Below are 26,597 nucleotides of genomic sequence, written 5' to 3'. Positions count from 1 at the left end.
CGGCAACGAACTCAAGATATGGGCTTATGCAGAGGGTCTTGCCTTTTTTTCTGTACTGACAAAACCAGCGTCCCCAAAGTACTATCATTAACTGAACACTTCGGAATTGCTTCTGGTGCCCAGACAAATCGATCTAAATGCTTGGGTCTTTGGTTTGTGGCGTTTTACGCCAAGTAATTTTGCTGGCAGTGATTGGACTTGCTTGCCACCGAAATACTTTGGTGTTCCTTTAGACGCTTATAAGTTCAATGCACATTATACTGGCGAGAACAAATACCGGCACTCCAGAGTTTTGCTGATGCTCTTCTTCTACGCCGCCTTTCCATATTTGGGAGGGCAGCGGCATATAACCTGTTCCCGCCTACGCAGATATACTACATGCCACAGACGCTTAAGTGTGCCAGCTTTTATATTAATCGTTTCCTTAGAATATTAACCACTTGTGTGGGATCTTCTAAATTTGAACCTATAAGGTGACATAACATATATATAGGCCTGTAAGTGCACGCGGGCTTGGCTTAGTGCGTCTTTTTTTTTTTTCGACAGATAGTATGTCGTTTCTTTTTCCGTGACACTCCACACCAAATAATCCGATCATTCATGCAAGTAAATCTAGTCAGTGCTCTACCCAGAGTGGAGGTGTCATCTCGATATTCCGGATGTCTCTATTTATGGGGTTTTATGTACTAAGTTTATCTTGTGGTTCATTTTCTTTTGGTTCGTTTTTCAATGAATGTGTTTACACGGAATCGAGGTAACGGCTGTACAATGGTTTAATATCCGTGCTCCCCCCACCGTCCCGCCCCTTTACCGCTTTGCGTTCTCCGGCCTGGCCATGATTTATACTTAAGCGAGTGTGTAAGATATCGCTTTCCCCAAGCACAGAAACGTTTTTCTATAAATTACACGCAGAAACGTTACCTGCTAAAACCTGGTTACCAGGGTGTCGAAGTGAACCGGAAGTGTACAGAAAACTGGAGCTCAACCGTTATTATCAGCTGAACCGGAACCGAACCAAACCGTCATTTTTCCGTCATCTTACAGCTGAACCCAAACCGGAACTTATTCGAGGAATCATTCTGAACGGGTTCGATAAATCGTTCAGAAGACCTTGTGCTCCCTCTGATAGGGCATATCAGAAGGAAAACGTTGGACAAAGGCTTAAAGCCTCCCGCAACCGACAACGCTGTTCCCCCTCTACAAGCTAGACTCAAACTACTTCAAAATAACCTCAACTCAGTTCTGCGCAGTGCTCAAACAAGGAATGTCGCTACAGCCAAGGTTTAGACATAAGTACTTCAATTTATTTTCAACATCAGAAGACAACGACGTTGTGGGCAGCGGACAAAAATCCTAAAAAAATGGGCTTGAAAGCATCCGCTTGTCTTCGTCAGGGCAGAAACCGCTCTTCTGACACTCATCATGTTGATAATTTTCGTGCAACTGAGGCTACCTTTTATGCGACCAAAAATGCGGGCGCTTTACATGTCCCACACATCTTTCTGCAACAAAGGAACCAGAACGATTCTTTTCAACTTCCGATTTTGTTTTAGCGTTGCACGTGGTCGACTGAGCTGCTGTTGTAATCCAACAACTCACGAAAGATCTACAGCGCTGAAGCTCCTGACGTTCTTTATAGTTCTTCTTCGTGTCACGTGTGACCTCAGTGCTTCACGTGACAATGACGATGGAAGGAAGAGGGAAGGAAGGCTCCACGTTGAATCTACAGACGAGAAACGTGCCTTATGAGAAGAAAAAAAAAGTATGTTTTTTTACTTTAGATCTCCACGAAATCTTGAATGTGGCATAAGTTTTCTCTATACTTGTAGTGATACCAGGTCGTAGGTGTAAATTAAGGAGCAAGCAACTATGTAGCGGTCGAAGGCGATGTTGTGTACATGGCAAAGAAATTGAATTGCGTGGTTGAACGGGATTCCACACACTGAAGAACGGCTCACGAGGCAAGTCTTGGTGGAGCTAGTGTTCCGGGTTACATTTCGACCTCCTCGGGTTTCTTAAAGTGGCCCCGAAGCACAATACACAAACTCTTTTTTGCATTCAGCCCCCATCGTCTTTGGGCCGCATGGATCGAACCCGCGACGTCGTACCCAGCAACGCAACGTCATAAACACTGGGCTAACGCGGCGGGTCGCATTCTAAAGAAGCTGCTGGGAAGATGCATGGTAGCGTCCACTTCGAAAAACTGCTCCCATCGTGCAGTACATGAGCTGGGAGTCGAAAAAGTGGCCGAAAAAAAGTGGCTTCTTCTTCATATCGTTCGTTTTTTGGGTTTTTTTGTTTTCCTTATTTGCTGGGCATATTGAATGGGGTGTGGCGCGACGTGTGAAAAACTTTCAAACGTTGAGACGCTGTAAGAAAGCCACACTTAATCTTATCTTTTCTTTCGGCATAGTCTAGAATCTGAAGAGCGCCTCTCACCGGACTTGGGACACGCCTATCGGTATTAAGAACAAAGCGTGGTCAGTGAAAGGCCTGCGCTGGAGCCAGCTATTTGCTGCAGGAGAAAGCCCATAAAAAATACAAAATAAAGAATACCTTAAGTACTCTTGTATTTCTGTTAAGAACTGGTATCAGAGCATTAATTTTATGACCGCAGTTACCTTCTTGTTCCAGGTTGCCTCGCAAGCTGCAGATAATTGCTGTGGGGGATGAGCGTGTAATCTTCTCTGTACGTATTTATCTTAAATGCGCCCGCCTTTTCATATGCGTAGAATATCGGTACAGCGTTTAAAGGATGGGGACTTGTTTTTTAACAAATTTACAGCCTTTAATCGGTCACTTTCTCTCTTGATTTTTTTTTAACTTCTTGAAAAATTGTACCTTTTTCTTGAAAGACGTTGCTGCAAGGTCAAACTTGCGACGGACTTGGCGAACGGAGGCTTACGTTATTGTCGCCTTTTGTTCTTTCTCCCGCGAGTTGTTGTGATTATGTCCCCGAAGTGTGATCTTCTGTAACAAAGGCGCAGCCGACGCGAAGGCAGACGACACCTTAACACGCCTTAATACTGCTGCTAAAGTCGCTTGAATTAATTACCTCTTTTCACTGAACATGTCCCATGTTTCTATGTTCACTACTATACACTTAGCGAATTAATCAATTGTCAAAACTAACGTGGCTTCTATAGTTTTTTTTAAATTGTTGTTGTTATTATCATTACAAAGGGGGAAAAAAGCATCGCAGAAAGAAATAAGAATGCGTATATAGAATGCGTATCCAGACAGCATTATTGTGGTCCTCGGCCATTTGTCAATGGGTCGAGATCCAGCAAGGCTTGCACCGCATTTTCACACAAACTCTTCCCTCTACTTCCACAGCCCTTAAATGCTCAAAAATGGGTTTGCCTTGTCCGTCCATCCATTTTCTGACGCTGTCGAACTTGTCGTCATTCACGATATAAATTGCGATTGTTGTCGTCATCAGGCCACCTCGACGTCCCCAACTTCGCCATTGCAACAACGTGAGCAAAAAGAAGGCTTTATCTACAAACCGCCTCCACTTGTATTCGAATCCATGCCAATGAAGCAATGTTCATTTGGGAGTAGAGCCCGCTAACCACTGAGCTGCTGGGTTTGTTTGTTTCTCTCTCTCTCTCTCTCTCTCTCTCTCTCTCTCTCTCTCTCTCTGTTGTTGAGCTACTGCGTAACAACAGCGCTGAGGAATTGGTGCAGGCTAGGCTTTGCGCTTCATATACAGGCTCTGAGAGCCGTGGCATATACATGCATGCATTTCGGAGGCCAGAACGAGCAATACTATATCGGGGACGAGGATTACATTTCTATGCATAGCATAAAATTTGTCTCGACAAGATGGCGGTGTGCTTCGCAAAAACGGCGCAAAAGGCGCGAAGGAGGCGTACAAATGTTGATCATAACGTTATGCGTACAATGTTCACAATGTCTATGATAAGCCTCGAGCACGGCACATACCCAAAAATTATTTCGGAGGCCACATCAGGCATTACTGTAGAGGACGATGGTAAAATTGTGTGCATCGCTTAGCAAGTGTCCTTCACAAAGTGCCGGTCTGTTGGCGTGCAATTATCCGTCGTCATGCTCGTAAAAAATAGCGTCAACGGCACTAAAAGAGCCGTTCATGAAAATAATGACTGCGAGCCTCAAACATGGCACACATTCAGAATGGAAGAGTTGCCAGTAATCACAAGGTAGGCGCAAAACTACTATTTTATGCATGGCGTCACTACCAACAGCAACATCAGAAGAACAACGCGATATACCTAATTTGCGTATGCATTTAATGTCGCCCGATGCTTAGCGAATGAGTGACACAAGATTAGATAAAATATTTTTTTTTAGTTTACCCGCCAGCTTCTTGGGCAGTCCGCCGTATAGGGGGTACGTGCCATGTTTTCTGGAGCAGGCAAGCAAATCTTGTAGATGGCACATGGTAAAGCATCATGATAATCATCATCGTCGTCGTCATCATCACTTTTTTTCTCGCTACATTCGTTGTAAAATGAATTATGGCCTCCGAGGTGGGTAGTTTACAACCCGGGCCTTCAAAACGACTCACCGGGGCAGGAAAGCGAGCACTTTCTCACGCAGATGTCCACACAGGATGCAGACGTATCGCACACGCCATGCAGAAGACAATAACGACTTAATTGTGGTGGGAGAAGATTTAACACCTCGGATAGATAATCCTCAGCCGAGATCTTCGAAAAAGACTCGCAAAGGCTGAAAAGCGACCGGCCTTTAACAAACTTCAATGTTCGCGACAACCCGTACCGCGAGCTGGTGGACGATTGGTAACGCTTGCAACGCCACAAATTACAGACAGTGTCCGCACGATACAAAAACATATTCGATCAGCAGCTGTATCCAAGCAACGCATCACTGAACATACACTCAGTAGTTGAAAGCAGTCCGTACTTGGCCCAAGGTCACGTATACTTAATCGGGCACACACATTTCGTATTGAAGAAACGTAAATCAAAGCCGCGCCCATTCATGGGTAGCGATGTACAGCAAGGCGGTATGCGCGAATCGCACACTGTCGCGGCGGGTGTACTGATATGTGAACATTTATTTGAACTCACTGCACGATGCGCAATCTGCAAAGTTGAAAATCACCGTTGAAAATGATAACATAGACGCATGCGCTGTGCGCATAGCGGGAGGATTGGTGGTACCAATCGCGCATGCGTCACCGAAAAACGTCCGTCGACTACATCAAGCTAATCCTTCCGAACACATTCGCACATGAAGACAACTGCCTAATCACCGGCCCCCTAAACATTGATTTAAAGAAGCACACTCATTTTCAAACATAGAGCGAGCTAACGTTTCTTTTCAAGTTTACTTTAAGTACCACGCCGCCGACACATTGGGTAGGCGCGTGTCTGGACGTTGTCCGCCCAAATAATGAAATTTCGCTTCATTTCATTTTCTTAAAGACCCCGTATTAGGGGTATTACATAAGGGGTGGGCATGCGACATATACAAACAAGTGTTGTAGTGCATTCAATTCTGTGAATGAAACGTTGTTACATCTTGAAGAAGTTGTGAAAAGCAGGTGAACGGCAGCGATTTCATGAGGAAGGCCATTCTAGTCTTCAGATGCTCGGTAGAAAAATGAGGCTGAAAATGTATTTGTGCGTGAATGTGGTTGTGCTACCTGCTAGGGATGGCTAATGCGTCGTGATTGGTGCGTTGGGGGAACAATGTATGATGGTCGATTAAGCGTCGAATGGTAGAACCTGTGGAAGAGGGAGAGGGTAGCAATGCGGCGACGAAAGAATAGAAGCGATAAGGAAGATCCTTGTTTCAAGTATGATATGCTGACGCTGTAAGAGTATGTGGAATGAATATATCTGGTGGTGGCAATTTTGAACTGCCTCGAGGGCATTGGCGAGATATGCTTGATGCGCGTCCCAGATGGCAAATGCGTATTCGAGTTTCGTTCTTACCAGTAATTTACAGGCTAACAAAAAAGTTATGGGGTTTTACGTGCCAAAACCACTTTCCGATTATGAGGCACGCCGTAGTGGAGGACTCCGGAAATTTCGACCACCTGGGGTTCTTTAACGTGCACCTAAATCTAAGTACACGGGTGTTTACAGGCTAACAGATTGACATGCAATGGAGCAAAGCGAAGGTGACGTCTTAGAAATCCCAATGTTTTTGTTAGCCGATGAAATAACATTAGTAACATGCGTATTCCAGGTTGGATCATTAGCCAAGGTGACACCTAATTATTTGTAGGATTCTACTAATTCCACGGTGACGTAGGTGGCACCTGTAAGGATCCTGACAGGCGAGTCGATTACCAAGAGCATGCCAGGAACCTCGTCATTCTCCACCATCTGCTCTCCGTTCCTCTAGCTGTCCTAACATCGTAACTAAGGCCTCAAGGGCTGCGAGAAAAAACTGCAGCTACGGGCCAAATACTTGCAAAGGGCTAGTGCGCAGTATACTTATCCTTTTCGAGCGACTGTTCTCGATTCAAGCTTATTCGTTGTCTTTTGTGCGGCATGTGGAAAATCTTGAGGGCTTCCTGTGAATAGCAATAGCCCGCTGAACAGAGTCACGCCCGCAGCTTTCCTCGCTCATTTCCAAGCGTTATTCCTATATCAGTAGGAGATAAGCAAAAAACATACACTATCATCGCATCTGGTCTCTTAAACATGGGCGTCTCCCACCGCGCCCTCGACCGCAGCAGATAACTTTCAGCCCTTCTACAACCTTCCAATCGCTGGGAACATCTTTTCACGCGTCATAAGAACCCGTGATCTGTCTGGTAGCCGCTTCGGGCGCCTCAGACTCGTCCATTCAAGGACTCGCGCGAATAGCTGGATGTTCGTTTACAGGCTGCCAACTTGCAGTCTATAAGAATCTCGATTCACTCGTCACAGGGTCCCGCTGCCCTTCCGTTGACCGCCTCCTCAGACTCATCAGCTAGCTAAATAGCTTATAAGCGAGCTCTGCGGAGGGCCCGAAGTTTCCTGCGAGATGAAGAGCTTCCTGTTGCTTGCGCTGCTCTGTGCTACTACGGCCGCGGTACCCGCCTTTGGGTCGCCTGACGACGCCGACGATGTCATCGTCGAAGGTTCCAAGGCGTTCTCGCTTCTCTTGCCCGCCGTCGCGCTGCCTTATGCCGTAGCGCTGATTGCTGTCCTGGTGCCTCTGGCCAAGGCCGTCGTCTTGGGCGCCATGAATGTGTTCAACCTGCCGTTCGAAGTGCTGTTGACCCTTTACTTCCTCCTGTACGTCGCCCTGTTCACGTTCCCGCAGCTGGCGTCGCTGCTCAAGGTGACCTCGGTCTTCACGGCGAGGTCTGACTCTGGGGCGACAGCGTACGGAGTGCCGCACTTTCCTGCGGGAGAGGCCGTGATGAACTGGGCGCGAAACTTCGTACCTGAATCGTGGGTGGCGGCTATTATGTCCGCGGCTGCCCCGGTCGTGACGACTCCCGAGGCGACGGGGGAGACCGCGTTGCTGCCGGAAAACGTCGCGACCACGACGGAGGGTGCGTCAACCGCCGCGACAACCGAGCCCGCCACCGCTGCGACGTCGGCTTCGACGACCGAGAAGCCGACGGTTTCGCCGCTGCCCTCGGAAGCGCCCGAGGGCGTCTGGTCAACGAAACGTGTGGCCTCCTCCAAGAAACCGAACATGTCCGCTAAATGTGCCCCGTTCAAGGTGTGCGACTCGGTCTCGAGGCTCGTGAAGGATTATCCTGTGAGCGTGATGCTCATGAGTTATCTAAGGTGAGTTTGCATCTTTCACGGCGACTCGAAATTTTCAACTGTCGGATAAAGGGCCGGTAAGCCGGGTGCGTACGAATTGTATCAGCGTGGTCATTTGAATTGCATTCTTTGTTTGGCTGTCAAAGAAAAATGGGTGTGGTATCTATATATATAGTATGCAGTTATTGTCCGGCTATTTCTCCCGATGCCACGCGCGCTAACACTTGCTAATTGAATAACTCGGCCTCAATTGCTTTATTTAGTCTTGCGACTTTTAACTGATTTAGGTGTTCATTTTATGCAACTCCTTTGTTTCCCCAGAACACTCAAATGGGCTTTTTGCCGACCTTCTGGCTTGCGTGTGCACTGCAGGCACTGGCACAATTTTCCGCTTTTCGTGGCCATGGAGTTGGGCTGCTATAGGCACGAGGTCGCGGGATCAAATGCCGGCCGCGACGGCCGCATTTGGATGTGGGCGAAATGCGAAAACACCCGTGCATGTACTAGATTTAGGTGCGCGATAATGAACTCCAGGTGGTCTAAATTTCCGGAGTCCTCCACTACGGCGTGCCTCATAATCAGTTGGTGGTTCTGGCACGTCAAACCCCATAATTTAATTTTCAGCTTTTCAATTTGTTAGCGACACAACAGGTCGATTACGAACGCTAGCGCTGTTCGTAATCAGCTAGGGGCGTCGGTCGAATCGTGATTGCACAATATGGGCCCATGGGAGCTCACTCGAACCCGAAAATGTATGTGAATCCTTCTCTTGCCGCGTGTTGCTCTTTATAGTTCTCAAACTATATTCTTCAGCCGAGGACGTGCGACCGTTTCGGGCTAGCAGTTGAAGCACCGTGTCATGACAGTCACCGAGCAACTGTGATTGCACGCGTGTGTCGCAAGAACCCTATATACACACGAGGCGTAATTAGAGATTACGTATACTTGATAGGTAGTTTCTTGTCGTAGACGGCAAGGTCGCGATGTGTGGCTTTAACGCCAATATTACCGAGGTACTTTCTTTTATTTAGCTGTCTTAAAACCGCGTGGCGAAACTTGCCATTCACGAATACAAAGTGGCCTCACGTTGTTATATAGGGGCATTATGGGCTAGTTTTAGCCTGTGGTCGCGCTTTGCAGAATACCGGAACACTGGAGGCAGTGACGAAAATAGTATAAAATGACGGTGCTGGTAGCGACACCTTGTGGTGTTCTTTTTTCAGCTACGTATGTATTCTGCCGACGCGCAATAGTTTCGTGCGCTCTGGTTAGCTCTACATCACCAGACGGCACCACAAGCACTGTTGCTCGTGTTTACATTACCATACGACCCCAATCCTTTCATGTGATAGTGAGCGCTCGCGCTGCGTTCTTCAGAAGTCTCATCTTTCCGCGCTTTTGTAACCTTAATTACGCAAGCATGCCCAGTTGGCCCTTTTGTTAATTTCTTCTATAGTGAACACATGACTAATGATAGCCGTAGGACTCTACACGCACGTCTCGGCTGCTGCCATCGAATCGCACGGTGCGATCGGCCACTGCAGGTGGTTGTAGTGCGGCAAACGCAGGAGGCGAGAACAGCTGTACTCGTTTGCTTGGTCGCGGCGCTAAGGCTGGCATATGATTCCATGACAACGGTAAGCTTCGTAGCAAAATTAAAAACTGTTAGAGGGCCGGCCCCTTCACCACCACTTGTACGCTGGAAATTATACGTGCCCTTTAATGAGCGTTCTGCTGCCAGAATTCTTTCAATTAGTTCGGTAATAGCAGATATAGAAATATTTCAAGTGCCGCGCACCGATGATTTCAGGAGGCAGCGTCATCGCCAACGTATACTCTCTCTCTCCAATCGCCCCGTCTAAACTCCGCAAGCGAAATTCCTGCCCCGAGTTCTACCATGCCGGAGGATCGCGTGACTAATACGCCACGGGCCTCGCCTTCCATTTTCTTCCTCCCTTGAGCGCGGCGATTTTTGCCGAGTGGCGCACTTCCGGTGACGGTCTCGCACGCGAGCTGTTGCGTTTGTCTCGCCTCGCGCAGTGGACGATTCTGCGCGCGTTCTGCACGAGAACACATGATTGGCAGTATAAGTCAGTGCCACAGTCACTAGCACTGCGGAATGCGTGAGAGGATGAAAGAGCCATAATCGCGGCGCTGGAACACGGTAGAAAATTACATAGTTTCGTTCTCTGCGAGCGCGACTGCACGACGTGGGAACAAGCAGACGAAACGGAAGTACATCTCTCTTGCTACGGTACGAAGTAAAACGCGTTCGATTTGTATGTTTCGTTATTTCTCTAAACGTTAATTCGTCTAGTGAAGCAACAGGTTAAAGAAATAACTGATGTTGCCTTGGATAATCCTCGAAGTAACGTGTCGCTGCGAGTGACGTCACAGCACCGCCACGTACGTAGGCGCACTTGCGCGATTGATGTCCGCTCTCCGGCTGGGAGCTCAGCGCCCGCGAAGAGGAGGGCAAACGGCGTTTCGTCCGCAATTTAAGCTCTATCTGCGGCGGGTATGGGTGTCATGCATCGCCATACCTGGTGACGGGCCCTTCAAGCAATGGCACCTCCGCTGTTTCCGATCTTGAGCCCTCTGTAGTAGGTATGTGGTGCTGCAACCGACTGCACCATCACGGCACTGGTGAAATGCACACGCTGGCAGGATGGCGGTGGCGCCCCAGCTCTGGCAGCGATCAAGGCCGGAGCGAGGACGTCCCCGACGTCCCGTCACTTTCTCCGCAATGGGTGACCGGGGAGCGAGCTTGTTTACGCCTTCCTCGACACTCGATCCTTGTCTTCGGCCAAGAAAACTCCTTGGCGGCGGCACTGTGCGTATTGCACCGTTCCGCGCTCTAACATTCCGCCGTGTTCTTCTGCAAACTGAGGCAACGCGCGACGATGTTGATTGGATGCGCACCCGGCGTGTTCGATAAACTGATGCAGTCTCAACTGGGTCACTGCCCTTCGCTTCGCGTCGTCACTTTTTCCACAGAATTCCGCATGAAAACTGCAGTTGTGTAGGTATAGAGGATAATGGCAGAATGTGTACCGCTCGACGATAGAGCCGTTAGTGTGGAGAGGAGGCGCTAGAGCGCCCGGCTTCCCAGTGGAGGCTTTTTCCAGTCATGCATGTCCTCGCATTCTTTCTTTTTTCATGCTTTAAGTGCCTGATGTGTTTTTTGTTTTTTTCTCCCTTGCAGCGATTACCTCCATGGGCTCAAGTACGAGCGTGCCATTCGCGAAGGAATGGCAGGCCTGAACTGCACCTCAATCTACTCGCACTGTCAGTGATGGTCAGCGCTCGCCCAGACACGTGCGCGACGACGACGTAGAGTTGGTGTAAACGGCGGGAACGTCTACAGTGACTCGAGACAACCGGTGACGTGCGACCTCTGTCGCACATTTTAGTTGTAAACGTACATTTTCGTCCACGAAGATAACCACACTTATCCAAATGAACGCGAAAATAAAGTATCGCTTTTAATCGCACCGTATATCCATGTATTCTATTTCCCCATTCAAGAACATGCCGCAGCTAGGAACGGAATTCGAGAACGGCATTGCGCGCCTTTTCGGCAACAAAGCGTCAAAGAGAAACAGGGCAGTACTGCCCTGTTTCTCATGTGCGCTATACATGTGTTATCCATAGAAGTACCCTGTAATGTCCAAGAATTGTTATGGACTTCACTCGGCCATTTGATAGCGAGCGGCGGTCCCACAGAGGGCCGTCCTCGGAAACTGTGCCAATCGAGCGCGTCTCTCCTGAACAGTGCAGAAGAACGGGCAAGTCTTCGCAACGTCTCCGTGTGCACTACAAGTCTGCCTGAACGTGGGGTTTGTTGTGCCACTGCGGCACTCATTGTGTATGATTCAGACTACGCTGTGTGTACACAGTCGTCTGAGCGGAATGAACAGCAAACGTAAAGGTGCGCGGCAACCCTATAGCACAAAGCTCTCGTTCCGACGCGGCCATGGTGATCAAGCTAACGCCACTGAGCGCTCACTATCGCCGACAGTTCCCCGTCAGTCTCATCTCGTGCAGCTGTCGAGGTGCATAGGGAGCGTTAGGGGAATCAGACTAGTTACACAATGTCCAACCGAGAAGGTTTCTTGCAAATTCAATGTTTCGCCGCCATTCTGGCTCCTTCAGCAGGTGTGGCTTCGGGTAGCAGCAGCAGCAGCTTTCAAAGCGTTCAGCTTTTTTTGGGAACTAAGATTTCTTCGTGTATAACCATTTTCTCGGACCAATCCCGAACATAGCGCTGCCTGACACAGTAGTAAAAACCGCACTGTGATGCGGTACCACCGTGCGGTTATCCATGAGGAGCTGAGCTCCTGGTCGTTCGATATGCCGCGTCTGCGACCAGAGGCGTCTGCTGACGCTGCACTGGGATAATGATTTATTGGCACCTCCTTCGAAACGGGGCAGTGACAAATATTCACCTAGCCTGCGTGAGTTAGTCAGGTATGCTATACATGCTCCTCAGACTCGCGTTTTGTCTGCAGCTCCTTAATGCTTTTTTTTTTCTTCCCTGCAATTTCTACAATATACCTCGTGTCGTTACCTATGCCTGTAACGGTCCCGGTCCTATGAATATCTCGCAGTATCTTTTTTTTTTTTTCGCCAATGCTCTCTAAACGTCTCTTGTTCATCTTGACTGTTGAGCGGTTAACGCTTCCATCCACTTTAAAGGGTCACTAAAGGCAAATATTAAGCCAAAGTGACAGATTAGTGCTCGAAAATCTCTAAGGCGTCAATATTATCGCGAACAAAGCCTTAGTAATCGAGAAGTTGATGTAAATGCAGGACACGATTAGAGGCTCCCCCTGGACATTGACGTACTCGCCCGACGACGAAGGCACTCTTCATTTAAATTCAGTCACTAGTACTTCACCACTCGTTATAAAAGCATCATTGTATTGCCTTATAGGACGAAAGAAAATGTTGCTTTTCTAGTTATTTTTTTTTTCGAAAAAAACTGACATCACTCTTGACAACGACGCCGGCGGTCGAACGGTTTCGTTTTCGCTCGACTCTGCGCCGCCGGCGCTTTCACATTTCAGTAGTTTCGTTATCGCGTAGTTATCGTGCGGCACTGGTTTTGCTGACTCGCGAAACTCGCACAAACTGCAAGCAGCAGAGAATTCCACTTCCATGTGATGTCGCGGGATGCCCGAACGGTCCACGCCACTTGACCAAGAGCAGCTGCAGCGGCGAATTCATCGCTCCGTCGTGGCTTGGTTTCTCCATATGGCCGGGCGTTTGCGTTTTGCGCAATAAAGCCCTATTATTTGCTATTTATTGTGCAAAACCCCGTACCACCGTCTGTCGGGTGCCGTTTTACTCCCCGACGGCCGCAAACCGCGGTGATGGCGTATGCAACGTCACTACTCCCCGGTTGGGTGGCGGGGGATTTGAATTACGCCAGAGGTACTCAGGCCCTTCAGATGCAATTTTCTCGTAAACTAGGTCTTTTCTTAGCACGATACAAGCGTTGCTAGGTTTCTGAAATGGTATTTAAACAGCGTACATAAAGTTAGTATTTGCCTTTCATCATCATCATCATCATCAGCCTAGTTACGCCCACTGCAGGGCAAAGGCCTCTCCCATACCTCTCCAACTACCCCGGTCATGTACTAATTGTGGCCATGTTGTCCCTGCAAACGTCTTAATGTCATCCGCCCACCTAACTTTCTGCCGCCCCCTGCTACGCATCCCTTCCCTTGGAATCCAGTCCGTAACCCTTAGTGACCATCGGTTATCTTCCCTCCTCATTACATGTCCGGCCCATGCCCATTTCTTTTTCTTGATTTCAACTAAGATGTCGTTTACCCGCGTTTGTTGCCTCACCCAATCTGCTCTTTTCTTATCCCTTAATTTCACACCCATCATTCTTCTTTCCATAGCTCGTTGCGTCGTCCTCAATTTCAGCAGAACCCTTTTCGTAAGTCTCCAGGTTTCTGCCCCATATGTGAGTACTGGTAACACACAGCTGTTATACACTTTCCTTTTGAGGGATAGTGGCATCCTGCTGTTCATGATTTGAGAATGCCTGCCAAACGCACCCCAGCCCATTCTTATTCTTCTGGTTATTTCAGTCTCATGATCCGGATCCGTGGTCACTACCTGCCCTAAGTAGATGTAGTCCCTTACCCCTTCCAGTGCTTCGCTACCTATCGTAAACTGCTGTTCTCTTCCGAGCCTGTTAAACATTACTTTAGTTTTCTGCAGATTAATTTTCAGACCCACCCTTCTGCTTTGCCTCTCCAGGTCAGTGAGCATGCATTGCAATTGGTCTCCTGAGTTACTAAGCAAGGCAATATCATCAGCGAATCGCAAGTTGCTAAGGTATTCTCCATCAACTTTTATCCCCAATTCTTCCCACTCCAGGCCTCTGAATACCTCCTGTAAACATGCTGTGAATAGCATTGGAGATATCGTATCTCCCTGTCTGACGCCTTTCTTTATAGGGATTTTGTTGCTTTCCTTGTGGAGGACTACGGTGGCTGTGGAGCCGCTATAGATATCTTCCAGTATCTTTACATATGGCTCATCTACACCCTGATTCCGTAATGCCTCCATGACTGCTGAGGTTTCGACTGAATCAAACGCTTTCTCGTAATCAATGAAAGCTATATATAACGGTTGGTTATATTCTGCACATTTCTCTATCACTTGATTGATAGTGTGAATATGGTCTATTGTTGAGTAGCCTTTACGGAATCCTGCCTGGTCCTTTGGTTGACAGAAGTCTAAGGTGTTCCTGATTCTATTTGCGATTACCTTAGTAAATACTTTGTAGGCAACGGACAGTAAGCTGATCGGTCTATAATTTTTCAAGTCTTTGGCGTCCCCTTTCTTATGGATTAGGATTATGTTAGCGTTCTTCCAAGATTCCGGTACGCTCGAGGTTATGAGGCATTGCGTATACAGGGTGGCCAGTTTCTCTAGAACAATCTGACCACCATCCTTCAACAAATCTGCTGTTACCTGATCCTCCCCAGCTGCCTTCCCCCTTTGCATAGCTCCTAAGGCTTTCTTTACTTCTTCTGGCGTTACCTGTGGGATTTCGAATTCCTCTAGGCTATTCTCTCTTCCACTATCGTCGTGGGTGCCACTGGTACTGTATAAATCTCTATAGAACTCCTCAGCCACTTGAACTATCTCATCCATATTAGTAACGATATTGCCGGCTTTGTCTCTTAACGCACACATCTGATTCTTGCCTATTCCTAGTTTCTTCTTCACTGTTTTTAGGCTTCCTCCGTTCCTGAGAGCCTGTTCAATTCTATCCATATTATAGTTCCTGATGTCCGCTGTCTTACGCTTGTTGATTAACTTAGAAAGTTCTGCCTGTTCTATTCTAGCTGTAGGGTTAGAGGCTTTCATACATTGGCGTTTCTTGATCAGATCTTTCGTCTCCTGCGATAGCTTACTGGTTTCCTGTCTAACGGAGTTACCACCGACTTCTATTGCGCACTCCTTAATGGTTCCCATGAGATAGTCGTTCATTGCTTCAACACTAAGGTCCTCTTCCTGAGTTAAAGCCGAATACCTGTTCTGTAGCTTGATCCGGAATTCCTCTAGTTTCCCTCTTACCGCTAACTCATTGATTGGCTTCTTGTGTACCAGTTTCTTCCGTTCCCTCCTCAAGTCTAGGCTAATTCGAGTTCTTACCATCCTATGGTCACTGCAGCGTACCTTGCCGAGTACGTCTACATCTTGTATGATGCCAGGGTTCGCGCAGAGTATGAAGTCGATTTCATTTCTAGTCTCGCCGTTCGGGCTCCTCCACGTCCACTTTCGGCCATCCCGCTTGCGGAAGAAGGTATTCATTAATCGCATATTATTCTGTTCCGCAAACTGTACTAATAACTCTCTCTCCCCTGCTATTCCTAGTGCCTATGCCATATTCCCCCACTGCCTTGTCTCCAGCCTGCTTCTTGCCTACCTTGGCATTAAAGTCGCCCATTAGTATAGTGTATTTTGTTTTGACTTTACCCATCGCCGATTCCACGTCTTCATAAAAGCTTTCGACTTCCTGGTCATCATGACTGCATGTAGGGGCATAGACTTGTACCACCTTCAATTTGTACCTCTTATTAAGTTTCACAACAAGACCTGCCACCCTCTCGTTAATGCTATAGAATTCCTGTATGTTACCAGCTATTTCCTTATTAATCAGGAATCCGACTCCTAGTTCTCGTCTCTCCGCTAAGCCCCGGTAACACAGTACATGCCCGCTTTTTAGCACTGTATATGCTTCTTTTGTCCTCCTAACCTCACTGAGCCCTATTATATCCCATTTACTACCCTCTAATTCCTCCAATAACACTGCTAGACTCGCCTCACTAGATAGCGTTCTAACGTTAAACGTTGCCAGGTTCAGATTCCAATGGCGGCCTGTCCGGAGCCAGGTATTCTTAGCACCCTCTGCAGCGTTACAGATCTGACCGCCGCCGTGGTCAGTTGCTTCGCGGCTGCTGGGGACTGAGGGCCGGGGTTTGATTGTTGTATTCATATAGGAGGTTGTGGCCAAGTACTGCACCAGGGTGGCCAATCCTGCTCTGGTGAGAGAGTGCTTTAGTGTCCCTTTAAACCCCAGCGCTTCTGGAAGGTGTACGTTTCCTACGAGTTTCGCTGCGTTATTACCTTCGCATTTCATTAGGATGTGCCGAGTTGTCTGGATTTTTGCTGAAGCAGCCTCGTCCTGCTACGAATATTTGCTCCGGTATGTTTTTGTCCTCGAGCCTCAAATAGCAAGTGTTATCGCATAGATTTTCCTTTGTGTTATAGTATAGATCATTTTACATTCCAATTTCTTTCTCGGCATTCTTGTAAATCTCCATGGTCTTTCCTTGTTTCCATTCTTTGCTCACCAATTTACTGCTTTCTCTGTTTCTCTCACTTTCTGTTTGGTGACTCCTGGTTGTCTGTTTGCACTTCCAATTGACTTGTACTTCGTTGCCAACTTTCCTGACCTCTTCCGCCATTCTGTGTCCACGTTTTTAAGGTGCAGATATTTGTGCACTTTAGGCGCCCGTTTATATTTCATCCATATTCCCGAGTCTTCCTTCAAAACGTATTTTGCTCTGCGCTTCTCCGACTTCAAAACATCGTGGTCACGGGAGCGCCAGTTATAACAGGCACACTGTGCATCATAATGCTAAAAATAACCGCTCACCAAGGCGTGCTAAACGCATTCTGGGACATTCTTATACATCTTCGGCTTTCGCCCCAAGCGATGGTTACCTCGAGAGGCGACTTTGCGTATGCCCTGGGTATAGGTTGGGGGCAACACTCTCAGCGAGCGGTTCATTGCCTCGGATGTAACTTGGATGTGCCACAATTCAAGATAGAGCTATCCTACGTAGGTTCCTCTTACCACCGTGTTCTTAAAGGGACACTAAAGGTTAATATTAAGTCAACGTGGACTGTTGAACTACCATCCCAGAAGCCTCGAAACGCTTGTTTCATGCGAAGAAGAGACTTATTTTAAGAGAAAATGCGTTCTGAAGCGTCCTCGCACCTCTAGCGCAGTTCAAGTCGCCCGCGCTCCGATCGAGGAGTGGTGACGTCATGGTCTCATAGTGACGTTGCGCCGTCGGTGAGCAAACGGCGCCCGCAGACAGCGCTACGGTAGGGTGGCTAGAAGGGGAGGTGTGAATACCGGTGGCGCTTTCCTTCGGGCGCGCGTGACCCCCTTGCGCACCGATGCCACCAGGGGGAATGTGGCGCTGCCGCTCGCGGCGGGGGACTCGTAGCCGTGCTGGCCTGCGCCTCCGCTGTCAGTTGGTCTCGGCGCCCCTTTTGGAGTGTTCCTCGCGACAATCCGTAATTCGAGGGCGAGATGCAGTCGGCAGTGAAAAAGAAGACGGAGCTTTGTGCCCGGATGTGATACTGGGTGCAAGAAAACTAGCCACCCTAGCTACGGCTTTTCTCGCAAATGCGCGGCCAGAAACAGAGCCAAGACAGAGCCGACAGCAGCGCGAAAGCGGAACTAGGGTGGCTAGCGGAAGGGAAAGCGCGCGACGATAAGCTGGTTCTTTATATTATGACGCCAACTTTGACGCTTGTTGCAATGAAAGACCCTGACAACGACACATTGGCTCGCGATGCTGGGCTCGACTTCAGCAATTTAAGCACTGATGAACGTGACCTGCTGCTGAGGGCTCGCACTGCCGGCATCGTTGCGCACTACCACGATGGCAACTGTATGTCATGGCTGTACATAATCGTACACTTGTAGCTTTTCCTTCGTGAAAACCAAATGCCGCACTCACCGCCCCGTCTTCGACCCGCAGTTGTTCTTGAGCTTCGGAGAATGCAGGCAAGACCGACGGAACAGCGATACGGGAAAGCATTGCTTTGAAAGGTAGTCCACACGACTTCAGTAAGTCGGCGTTGAACTCGTAATCCTCTGGACGAAATTGCAGCGAGCACACTATGCGATTTTTCGGCTCTTTGCCAACGCGCTGTGGCAGAGGTACGACACATAACCACTTCGAACGGAGAGGTTCACTCGTTGACCCACAGTACATTGGATTCGCCGCTGCAACTGCCCTTGGGCAAGTTTCGCGGACCGTTCGCGAATCCCACGACATCACATGGACGTGGCATTCTCGCTGCTTGTTCCAAATGCAAGTTTCGCGAGCCAGCAGAACCAGCGCAGCACGACGCGATAACGAAACTGAAACTCCAAAGCGCATGCGGCACAGAGTCGAGCGAAAACGAAACCTTTCGACCACCCATACTACTGAAGGGCAACGTCAAAATGTTATTTTTTCTTAGAATCGAACAGAAGTAGACAAAAAGCATTTTCTTCCGTCTTATAACCCAATGAAATGATCTTTTTAATACGAGTAGTTCAGTACTAGTGACATAAATTGTGACAAGGAGTGCCTTCGTCATCGGGCTAGTACCGGAATGTCGCTGGGGGCTGTCAAATCGTGTCATGCATTTACCTCAATTTCACGGTTACTAAAGCTCTGTTCGCGCTTACATTGAGGCCTTAGGCGTTTTAGAGCATTGCTTTATCACTTTAACTTGACTTCATAGTAACCTTTAGTGTCGCTTTAAACGACCCTCGACTCGCAGATCTCTCTCCACTTCACGGAGCAGGTGATGATAATGTCTATCGGCATCCCCTTTGAAACAGGGTGGGGAAAATCTTCCCCTAGCCTGCTTGATTTCATCAGGTTTTACTACATCTATCGATGTCTAGCCCTTTGTCTATCTAATCTCGATGGTGCCCCGATGCCAGCGCCTCCGCTCAGGATGGAGACACCCTTTGGCCGGTCCGCGTGCCGCCGAACTAGGGTGTCTAGATAGGGGAGGTGTGATGACCGGCCAGGAAAACCTGACCCCCGTTTGCGTGAATGCCGCGGGGCGGCGCTGTTGTAGGGGGCGCCGTCTGCACGCGCGGCCGTCCGCTGCGTGTTTAGAGGGGATGCTGTAGTGGAAACGCATTTGGTTGAGTTTTAGAAATTTTAGCTAATACTGCAGTCCCTTAGACATCGCAAAGATGGTATTGCGCTACGGTAATCATGCGGTTTTCGAATATGGGGTAACACAACCGAGTTTTCTGCTGGCAGAAAGCGAGCACGCATTTTAGAAATTCCACATTATAGCCACCAAATCAGCGGGGAACTTATCTATCGTAGAATGCTCTTTGCACGATTTATATGCAATCGTATTTTTTTCTCCGAGGTCAACGCGATAACTGCTAGGATCCCCCGGAATGTTCATTCTCGCCACCAGTTTTTTTTTTTTTTTTTTAGTTGTGGGCGTTATTACGTACGAAAGCGTTGAAGTTCGTTTACACCTGCCAAATCAGCGTTAAACCATGACATACCTTGTAGTGCAACGTGCTGGAGTCATTTCATTCTCACTGCAATTCAAAAACCAGACAAACAAAAGCAACATGTTTCTGGACGAGCAAACTTTATTGCATACAGCAGAATGTACTTCCAATTCTGCTGCTTATTTCACATCACGCAAGGCTTCGTTCTTTTGCCTTTTTTCTCATCCATTTCCTGGTTGAGGCTCTTCAAATGAAAGTGGATTCTGGTAAGGCAGAAAAACCTGACCACCGATTCTGTAAGTGCCAGGCAATGCTCCACACAACCAATTTGTGGCACATTTGTACTCACTTTCTTGAGTATGCTGAAGGCAGCTTTAGAATGCAGACGCGTTCTGCTAAATTCATGTGTTAGCCTGCTTTCAAGAGCTTGAATTAGACGATACAATGACTCTGACGGGTAGAGAAGCCCACCCAAGTCCCACTCTTTGGAGGCATCAGCTGGGAGTTCTTTTGGGACACAGTCCCTCGGCACAAGGCAGGCATCCCTGCATGCTGCACAGCTAGTTGAGAGCACACGCTTCCTGGCCACGTAGCCTGCAATGTAGTATACCAAGCGAGCATCGCTTCGTTTTTCAATATAGTCCACATGGTCCACGGCCACTTCAACAGCCTCCATGGGTAATACATCATCTTGTTTCTCATTTTCCAGGAGTGCCTCTTCCGCAGAAAGAAGGGAGTCCAGAAGTCCTGGCGACACGCTTCCACCTCTAGGACTCTTTGCAAGACTGTAAAAGCTCAAGCACCTGCAAATGTTGAAATTATAGGAAGCAGTTCAGCAAAATTATTTTTACAGCCAAAGATATACAAGTACCTGATGATAAGGATGAACTGAGCCGGGGTGGGGTGATCATTTGCACCGCTTGCCTGCCGTACTATCCCAAACGCGCGCTCAAGGCAGTCTTGGCTCAGGTGCGACGTCATCAGGTATCTGAAGCCGACCTTTTCGGTTAAGTACTTCAGGAGGGCCTTTGTGGAATGTATTGAAACACGTAGACCTTCCGATGTACTTCTGCTGAGGAAGCCAAGGCCCTTTGCATAGGCCTCCCATTTGTCCAGGAACTCGAGCATTGCATCTAACGCAGCTTCTTTTGGACTGCTCGGCCTGTAACGGTACAACATAGTACACTTGAATTCATTTTCTGTGATAAAGTACATAGGGAACAACTCCGCTGTACATACCTTAATGCCTCTGCTGGAAATCTTGACGTCATTGCCTCAATGAGGTCTGCCATCATATTAATAAAATTCCTCGTAGGCTCCAGATTGGGGTACTGATCTTCAATCTTCTTCTTGTAGAAGTCCATGGCATGCAGTACAGGAGTGCTGAAGACATGAAATGCTAAATGCACCCGCATTTTCTCAAACCCATTCGGGTATATATGTGACCGCGTTAGTTTTGGCGCGACTCTCAGGGCAACGGTGCTGCTGTCAATTTTCCAGGTGGTTGCAACATGATCCCAGTGGACCTACAATATGAAAAATATTTTTTGGTGAACTTGACACCACCAGCGTCCAAGAAAAAAATATGTTCATTCATACCCGGCCTATGTGCGTGTTGAAGCCACTTTTCATCATGGCATTCCGCACACACTTGGCGAGATGCGGGAAGTCTGAAAGAAAGTGCAAAAATCTGTCCTTGTCACACGGGTGCACCACCTTGCACCGCACACCTTTACAGCTTCCATGAATGCTCATGTTGTGCCACATTGCACGATTCCAAGCCGCGCCATCACAGCAGATGTAGTCTACGTAAAGTCCAGCCTGCTCGCAAAGAATTGTAGCCTCCAAGATGATCTTGGTCAGCACTGCAGCCTTCACATTCCCTCTCGGTGCAAAGACACCTGTAGTAAGCGCGACAAAAGCCACAAATTTAATAAAACAAATTACAAATATGATGAGTGATACTTACCTATAATCTGTGTCCATTTTCCCACAAATGGTTGAAACATTACAACCAGGCCGTGATCGGCCTTTGTGTGCTTGTCCTGCTTCTCAGTAAATAGCCCCAAATCGACAAAGCCTTCAATGTCCATCGATGACTTCAGGTCAAGATGACTAGAAAGTTTTATCTCGTCCACCACTAAGCCGCCATGCCGTTGTGGGTTGTTTAGATCTTTCACTTTTTCTTTTAGACAGTCAAGGAGCTTGCGGTTGAAACCATACGAGGCTTTGAATGCCTGTAAACGTAAAAAAGAACTTTAGTAGCTTCTGCATTAAATTGAAACACAATGACACAAACCTTTATACATTTCTGTAGGCAAGCACGACTGGGGAGTGCTAGGATTTGGTGGCACCTCAAATGCTCATATAAACGAGGGCTCTTCATTCTGAGAATAATGCACTCTAAAAGCCACTCTTTACAATATTTGTACCCATGGAGGGACCGTCGTTTGGAGGCTTCAAAGCAGGTTCGCACAGCATTCTGCTGTTTTTTGGGGAGCTGACAGATCTAGAAAAGGAAAAAAAAATTATTTAGAAAGAGTGTTGGGTATAGATAACCAAAACAGAATGAACAGGCGCTACCTTTTTTTCAAGGACAGTCGCCTCTGTTGCAGAACTTTCTTCTTGGAGCCTTTCAAGGTTACTACGCAGGACCCGTACCTTCTTGTTTCGGCGTCTCAAGGTACGCACAGCATATCCGAGTCTTTTTCTTGCAGTGTGCACAAGTGGCCGACGTGCTTTATTCTTTAGTCGTAGCATGCGCATCAATGCAACTTTTCTTACTCTCTTGCAAGCAGAGCACTGTTGGGCAGAATGAATGGATACACCTGAAAAAATATTAGCCCATATAAAAATGTCATTGCAATTACTCATTGCATTAGAGTGCCTGTAACATGAACATTTAATTGAATACAGAGAACAACATACCCTGTGAAACAGATCCATCGCAGGAACTGGCATGCAGACTTAGACCTATTGATTTCGTGACATCGGACAGGTTCACTTGCTGGAACTCTTGCATCTTCCCGACACCACAACAAACTCTGAGATTCGCTGTACAGAAGAGTACTTCCTGCGCTTCTTCTTTCGACTGAATGTCACGTCGACAATGCAGGAAGCCTGAGAGGAAAACGCTGCACTTCACAGGTGCTTTTTCTTCCTGCAGTTCGAACAAAACAATTTTCTGAAAAATAACAGGTGGAATCTCGCTGCTCACATATTCTGCTGTTTGGTAGGAAACTGCATTTTTGCTCCTGAATGTTTGGATACACCAGTGTTCTGATGGGTGTCGCAAGTTATAAATAAAGTGCTCGGTAGGTGCATCTCCGGCCGCTTCCTCCACATCTGCTGTCCCATCTTCCTGCGAGCATGCTGATGCTTCTAGTTCTGTGCGCGTCTTCTTCGGAGGTACAGAATTTCGTGAACCACTTCCCCGCCTCTTTCTTTCCTTTGGCAACGTTTTTGAAATGTACTTTGGCAGATTCGGAAACAGGGTCGGCACTGCATCGTCTCTTAAAACCGGAACGTCGCGCGGTATTACGACCTCAATGCCGTTCACAGTGTGTCGGAACTCTCTTTGGATGTACCTGCCAAGAGAGATGAAAGATGGTATGAATCAGCGCTTGGAAGGACTCCAGTCATCAGAATGCGAATAAAAATGAAATATGTGCAACACGCCATAAGCTCGTACTTCAGCTGTAGGGCATTGTTTGTGCTTGTACCACGTGTTTTAAAAGCGGTAAGGTATAGCCGCCCAAATCTCTAACTAGCGTGCGCGAGCGGTGACTTGCTGTGCGCCAGCACCTAACAAATAACTGTACTATCTTCGCGAGCTTTCTGAGCACGAGTTACCATAGACCGTTCCGCAAGTTCGTTCCGTCGGAACGCGCTGCAAAGCGTAAAAAAACAACAGCATTTAGGTGAGCAAGCTAAAGATTTGGCCGGCTATACATACGCTAAAATGCTAGAACTACATACCTTGTGTCAAAGTGCTTTGCACAAACAGCTGAATTCTCCTGCAGCGGTTTGTCGGCCCTTGGAATGGCACGTGTCCACTTCAAAAACAGTTCTTGGCAAGACGGCGCACGGAAAAGGGACACTTTTTCCGAACAAGATTTATATCCGGAATTGCACCCTGGCACGAAGCACCATCTCTGAGTTTTTTTCTTCGAAGTTGAAGGCATGTTCGTCAGCCCACAGCAGTTATAAATATGCAGCACACGCAACAATCTGCAGCAAAACACACCGTGAACATGCGACGCCCAGGCGCTGTCTAGCTGGACTCGCTGCCTTCTCTGCGCAGTCTCCGCGGAAATGCACACGGCGTCCCGGGCCGCAGCGCTCTGTATTGCCCTAGCGGCAATCACGCGCAAGGGGGTCACCCCTCTCTATGGGAAGGGCGCCGCGGTCATCACACCTCCCCTATCTAGACACCCTAGCCGAACCTTGCAGCGACGCCATGTTGGGTCAAAGCGGCTGCGCGCTTCGTTCTCGCCGTGAAAGTGTGTTCTGCAAAACCTTCTTTAGTGGCTGCGTGATTTCAGATGGTCCAAATGGGCAGGCTTAGGGGTGCCCGACTACTTTTTCGTTTTCAGCGAAAATTTTACGAGGTAGGCAAATGTCTCTGTAGCAAGAAATGAACCTTCGCCTTGCGAGGAGCAGCTCGGATTTCCAGGGAAAAAAAATATAATTCACTAATGGTGAAGAGCCTTTTTGCGACTTGCAGATATTACAAGTTTGAAGACCTATCCCTCCAAAACTAACGCACTCTGGCTGACCCCGAGATCAGTGGCTTTGTAGGGCCATTTTATCTAAGCCCAGGTGGTTGAAAAATTTTCTGACAGATCATCAAAAACTTTCTTGCAAAGGAACGCAATAAATGTGCAGTTACATTACGTATCTTATTCGTACTAAAATCCCGAAAACACCAAGATTGTGAAGGTAGCGAAGATTGGCGAATTTTAAAGGCGTTCTAAAGAAACCATATCTGCCAGTTCCCATTAAAATTTTGCAAAATGCCCTCGCAGGATCGATAACCCTAGTACTGAAAAAACCATATTGCATTATTTTATTTCAAGGGCTGGCTCGTGGCTTAGGTGAGGGTCAGGGAAATGAGGGTTGGGGTTAGGTATACAGGGCAGGATACCGGCTTCCCGTGGCAAGGAAGCCCCACGACCCAACGTGCCAATCTGGTATGCTTCTCGTTACAATAAAATTCAAACAGCACTAAACGACAGGACCAGAATGAGGAGGAGACAAACACGGCGCTGTTTCTCGTAACAGGTCACACCCAGAGGGTCGAGCAAGCAGGTTCCGAGTGTGGCCGTGGTCTGCATGTCCATAGCAGATGTGTAATGTCTGCCCCGGACATGAACCCACAGTTGGGGCAACGATGGCGCACTTCTGCCACCGACTGAAGACTGCGGTGCATTGGCAGCACCAGCCCATGCTTTGTGGATCAATGCTTAGCTGCCCAATTAATGTCTTGTAGTATGGGTGGATGGAGTTGGACATGGCTTAACGTAATTTCTCATTCCTAATCCAAGATCTTTGCTTCAGGAAATTATTCATATCGGACTGCATGTCGTCCAGAGTAAGACTGTTCGCCGATGATTGCGTAATTCACCGTACCATTACTACTGACACTGACCATCAAGCATTGCAGTCAGACCTCAACGCAATAAACAGATGGTGTTCAGACTGGAAAATGACCCTAAATCATACTAAAACTAAGTGCATGTCATTTACGCACTCCTCTTCCCGTATTCCAACTTCATACTTTATAGGTAACAATGTTGCCGAACTTACTACCACGTACAAATACTTAGGAATCAACTTGCAATCGGATCTAACATGGCATCATCACATCAACGTTACTCTTGCATCTGCTAACCGTACTTTCGGAATCATGAAACACAGACTAAAGCAAGCGCCTTCACACCTAAAGAAACTCGCGTACACCACGTTAATCAGGCCTAAAATTGAATATGCATGTGCCATCTGGGACCCGAGCCAAGACTACATTATGCGAAACATTGAATTCCTGCAAAGCCGTGCTGCTCGCTTCATTTTTTCAGATTTTTCTCCGTATTCCAGTGTTACATCTTTAAAAATTCGTGCCGAACTGCCTCCGCTATCACTACGACGGAAACACGCCCGCCTATCTCTCTTTCACAAACTTTATCATCATGATCGCTTGCGCGACGACTTCTTTCAGTCACCCCCCGTCATTTTTCCTCGCCGTGATCACCCCTGCAAAGTCAAACGCCCAGCTTGCCACTCGGCCTATTACGCACAATCATTCATCCCCAAAACCATAGCTGACTGGAATAACCTACCATCTGATATTGCCACTGAAGTTAACACCGATCAATTTCATCAAATGCTGTGGACTCATATCAGAATTTGACGTCTCTGTGAGTCTTTGGTGTTAGCTATTTTTTTTCAGGGCTAATTTAATACCTTTGCATCTTGTTTGACATCGTATTGCAGTTTTTTCTCTTTTTGTGTTATCCTTGAACCCCCGGTGTTTCAATTTTCACACTTCATTCTTATCTTTATTTCGAACTTTATTCCACTTCCAATATTGGTGTACGAGTATTTTGTGGTGTTCTTACTATGTTTGCTGAATTGTTTATTCTTACTATTTTTTGTCTCGCATATTCTTATGTGTGTTTCGTGTGCCCCGCCTATGTAATACCCTCTCCAAGAGGGCCTTTAGGGTATTTGAATAAATAAATAAATAAATACCTCCTATACGAATACACGTCCTGGCAAATTGAGAAAACTAAATTAAAAAAACTTTATTAAATATATCCCATCTTTGGCCCATGTCAGTGCATGACAAATAGGGCACCTACGTGCCACACCTCTAGTTGAGAAACAAAAATGGCAGCCCACCAAATTTGGTGAGAAATGACCGAACTCTAGGTGTTGTTTCGGTTTTGTTTCCCCTTATGTAATGTGGCAAACTACTATTGCCACAATGTGGCATTATATTGTATGCACATAACAGGTGATCATTGTGGCACAGTGTACCCTCTTCCTGCTCCCTGTTCAAA

At 47.5% G+C, this 26,597-nt stretch overlaps 1 protein-coding gene across 1 annotated transcript; it reads left to right on the top strand.

The window, feature by feature from the left end:
* The first annotated feature begins 6,757 nt into the window (after nucleotides 1-6,757).
* LOC142577939 (uncharacterized) lies at nucleotides 6,758-11,218 on the top strand. Its single transcript, XM_075687377.1, has 2 exons — nucleotides 6,758-7,748; nucleotides 10,933-11,218. Exons 1-2 carry the CDS (start codon nucleotides 6,991-6,993, stop codon nucleotides 11,021-11,023), a joined length of 849 nt encoding a protein of 282 aa, XP_075543492.1. The 5' UTR covers nucleotides 6,758-6,990; the 3' UTR covers nucleotides 11,024-11,218.
* The last annotated feature ends 15,379 nt before the right edge of the window (nucleotides 11,219-26,597 follow it).

The sequence above is a fragment of the Dermacentor variabilis genome, chromosome 4 (genome assembly GCF_050947875.1).
Source record: "Dermacentor variabilis isolate Ectoservices chromosome 4, ASM5094787v1, whole genome shotgun sequence".
In the NCBI taxonomy this organism is placed as follows: Eukaryota; Metazoa; Arthropoda; class Arachnida; order Ixodida; family Ixodidae; genus Dermacentor; species Dermacentor variabilis.
This window is presented reverse-complemented; position numbering and strand designations above follow the sequence as displayed.

Coding starts and splice junctions, on each gene's coding strand:
- LOC142577939 (XM_075687377.1), top strand. CDS start 6,991: ATGAAGAGCTTCCTGTTGCTTGCGCTGCTCTGTGCTACTACGGCCGCG. Junction 7,749..10,932: donor ATGCTCATGAGTTATCTAAG/GTGAGTTTGCAT, acceptor TCTCCCTTGCAG/CGATTACCTCCATGGGCTCA.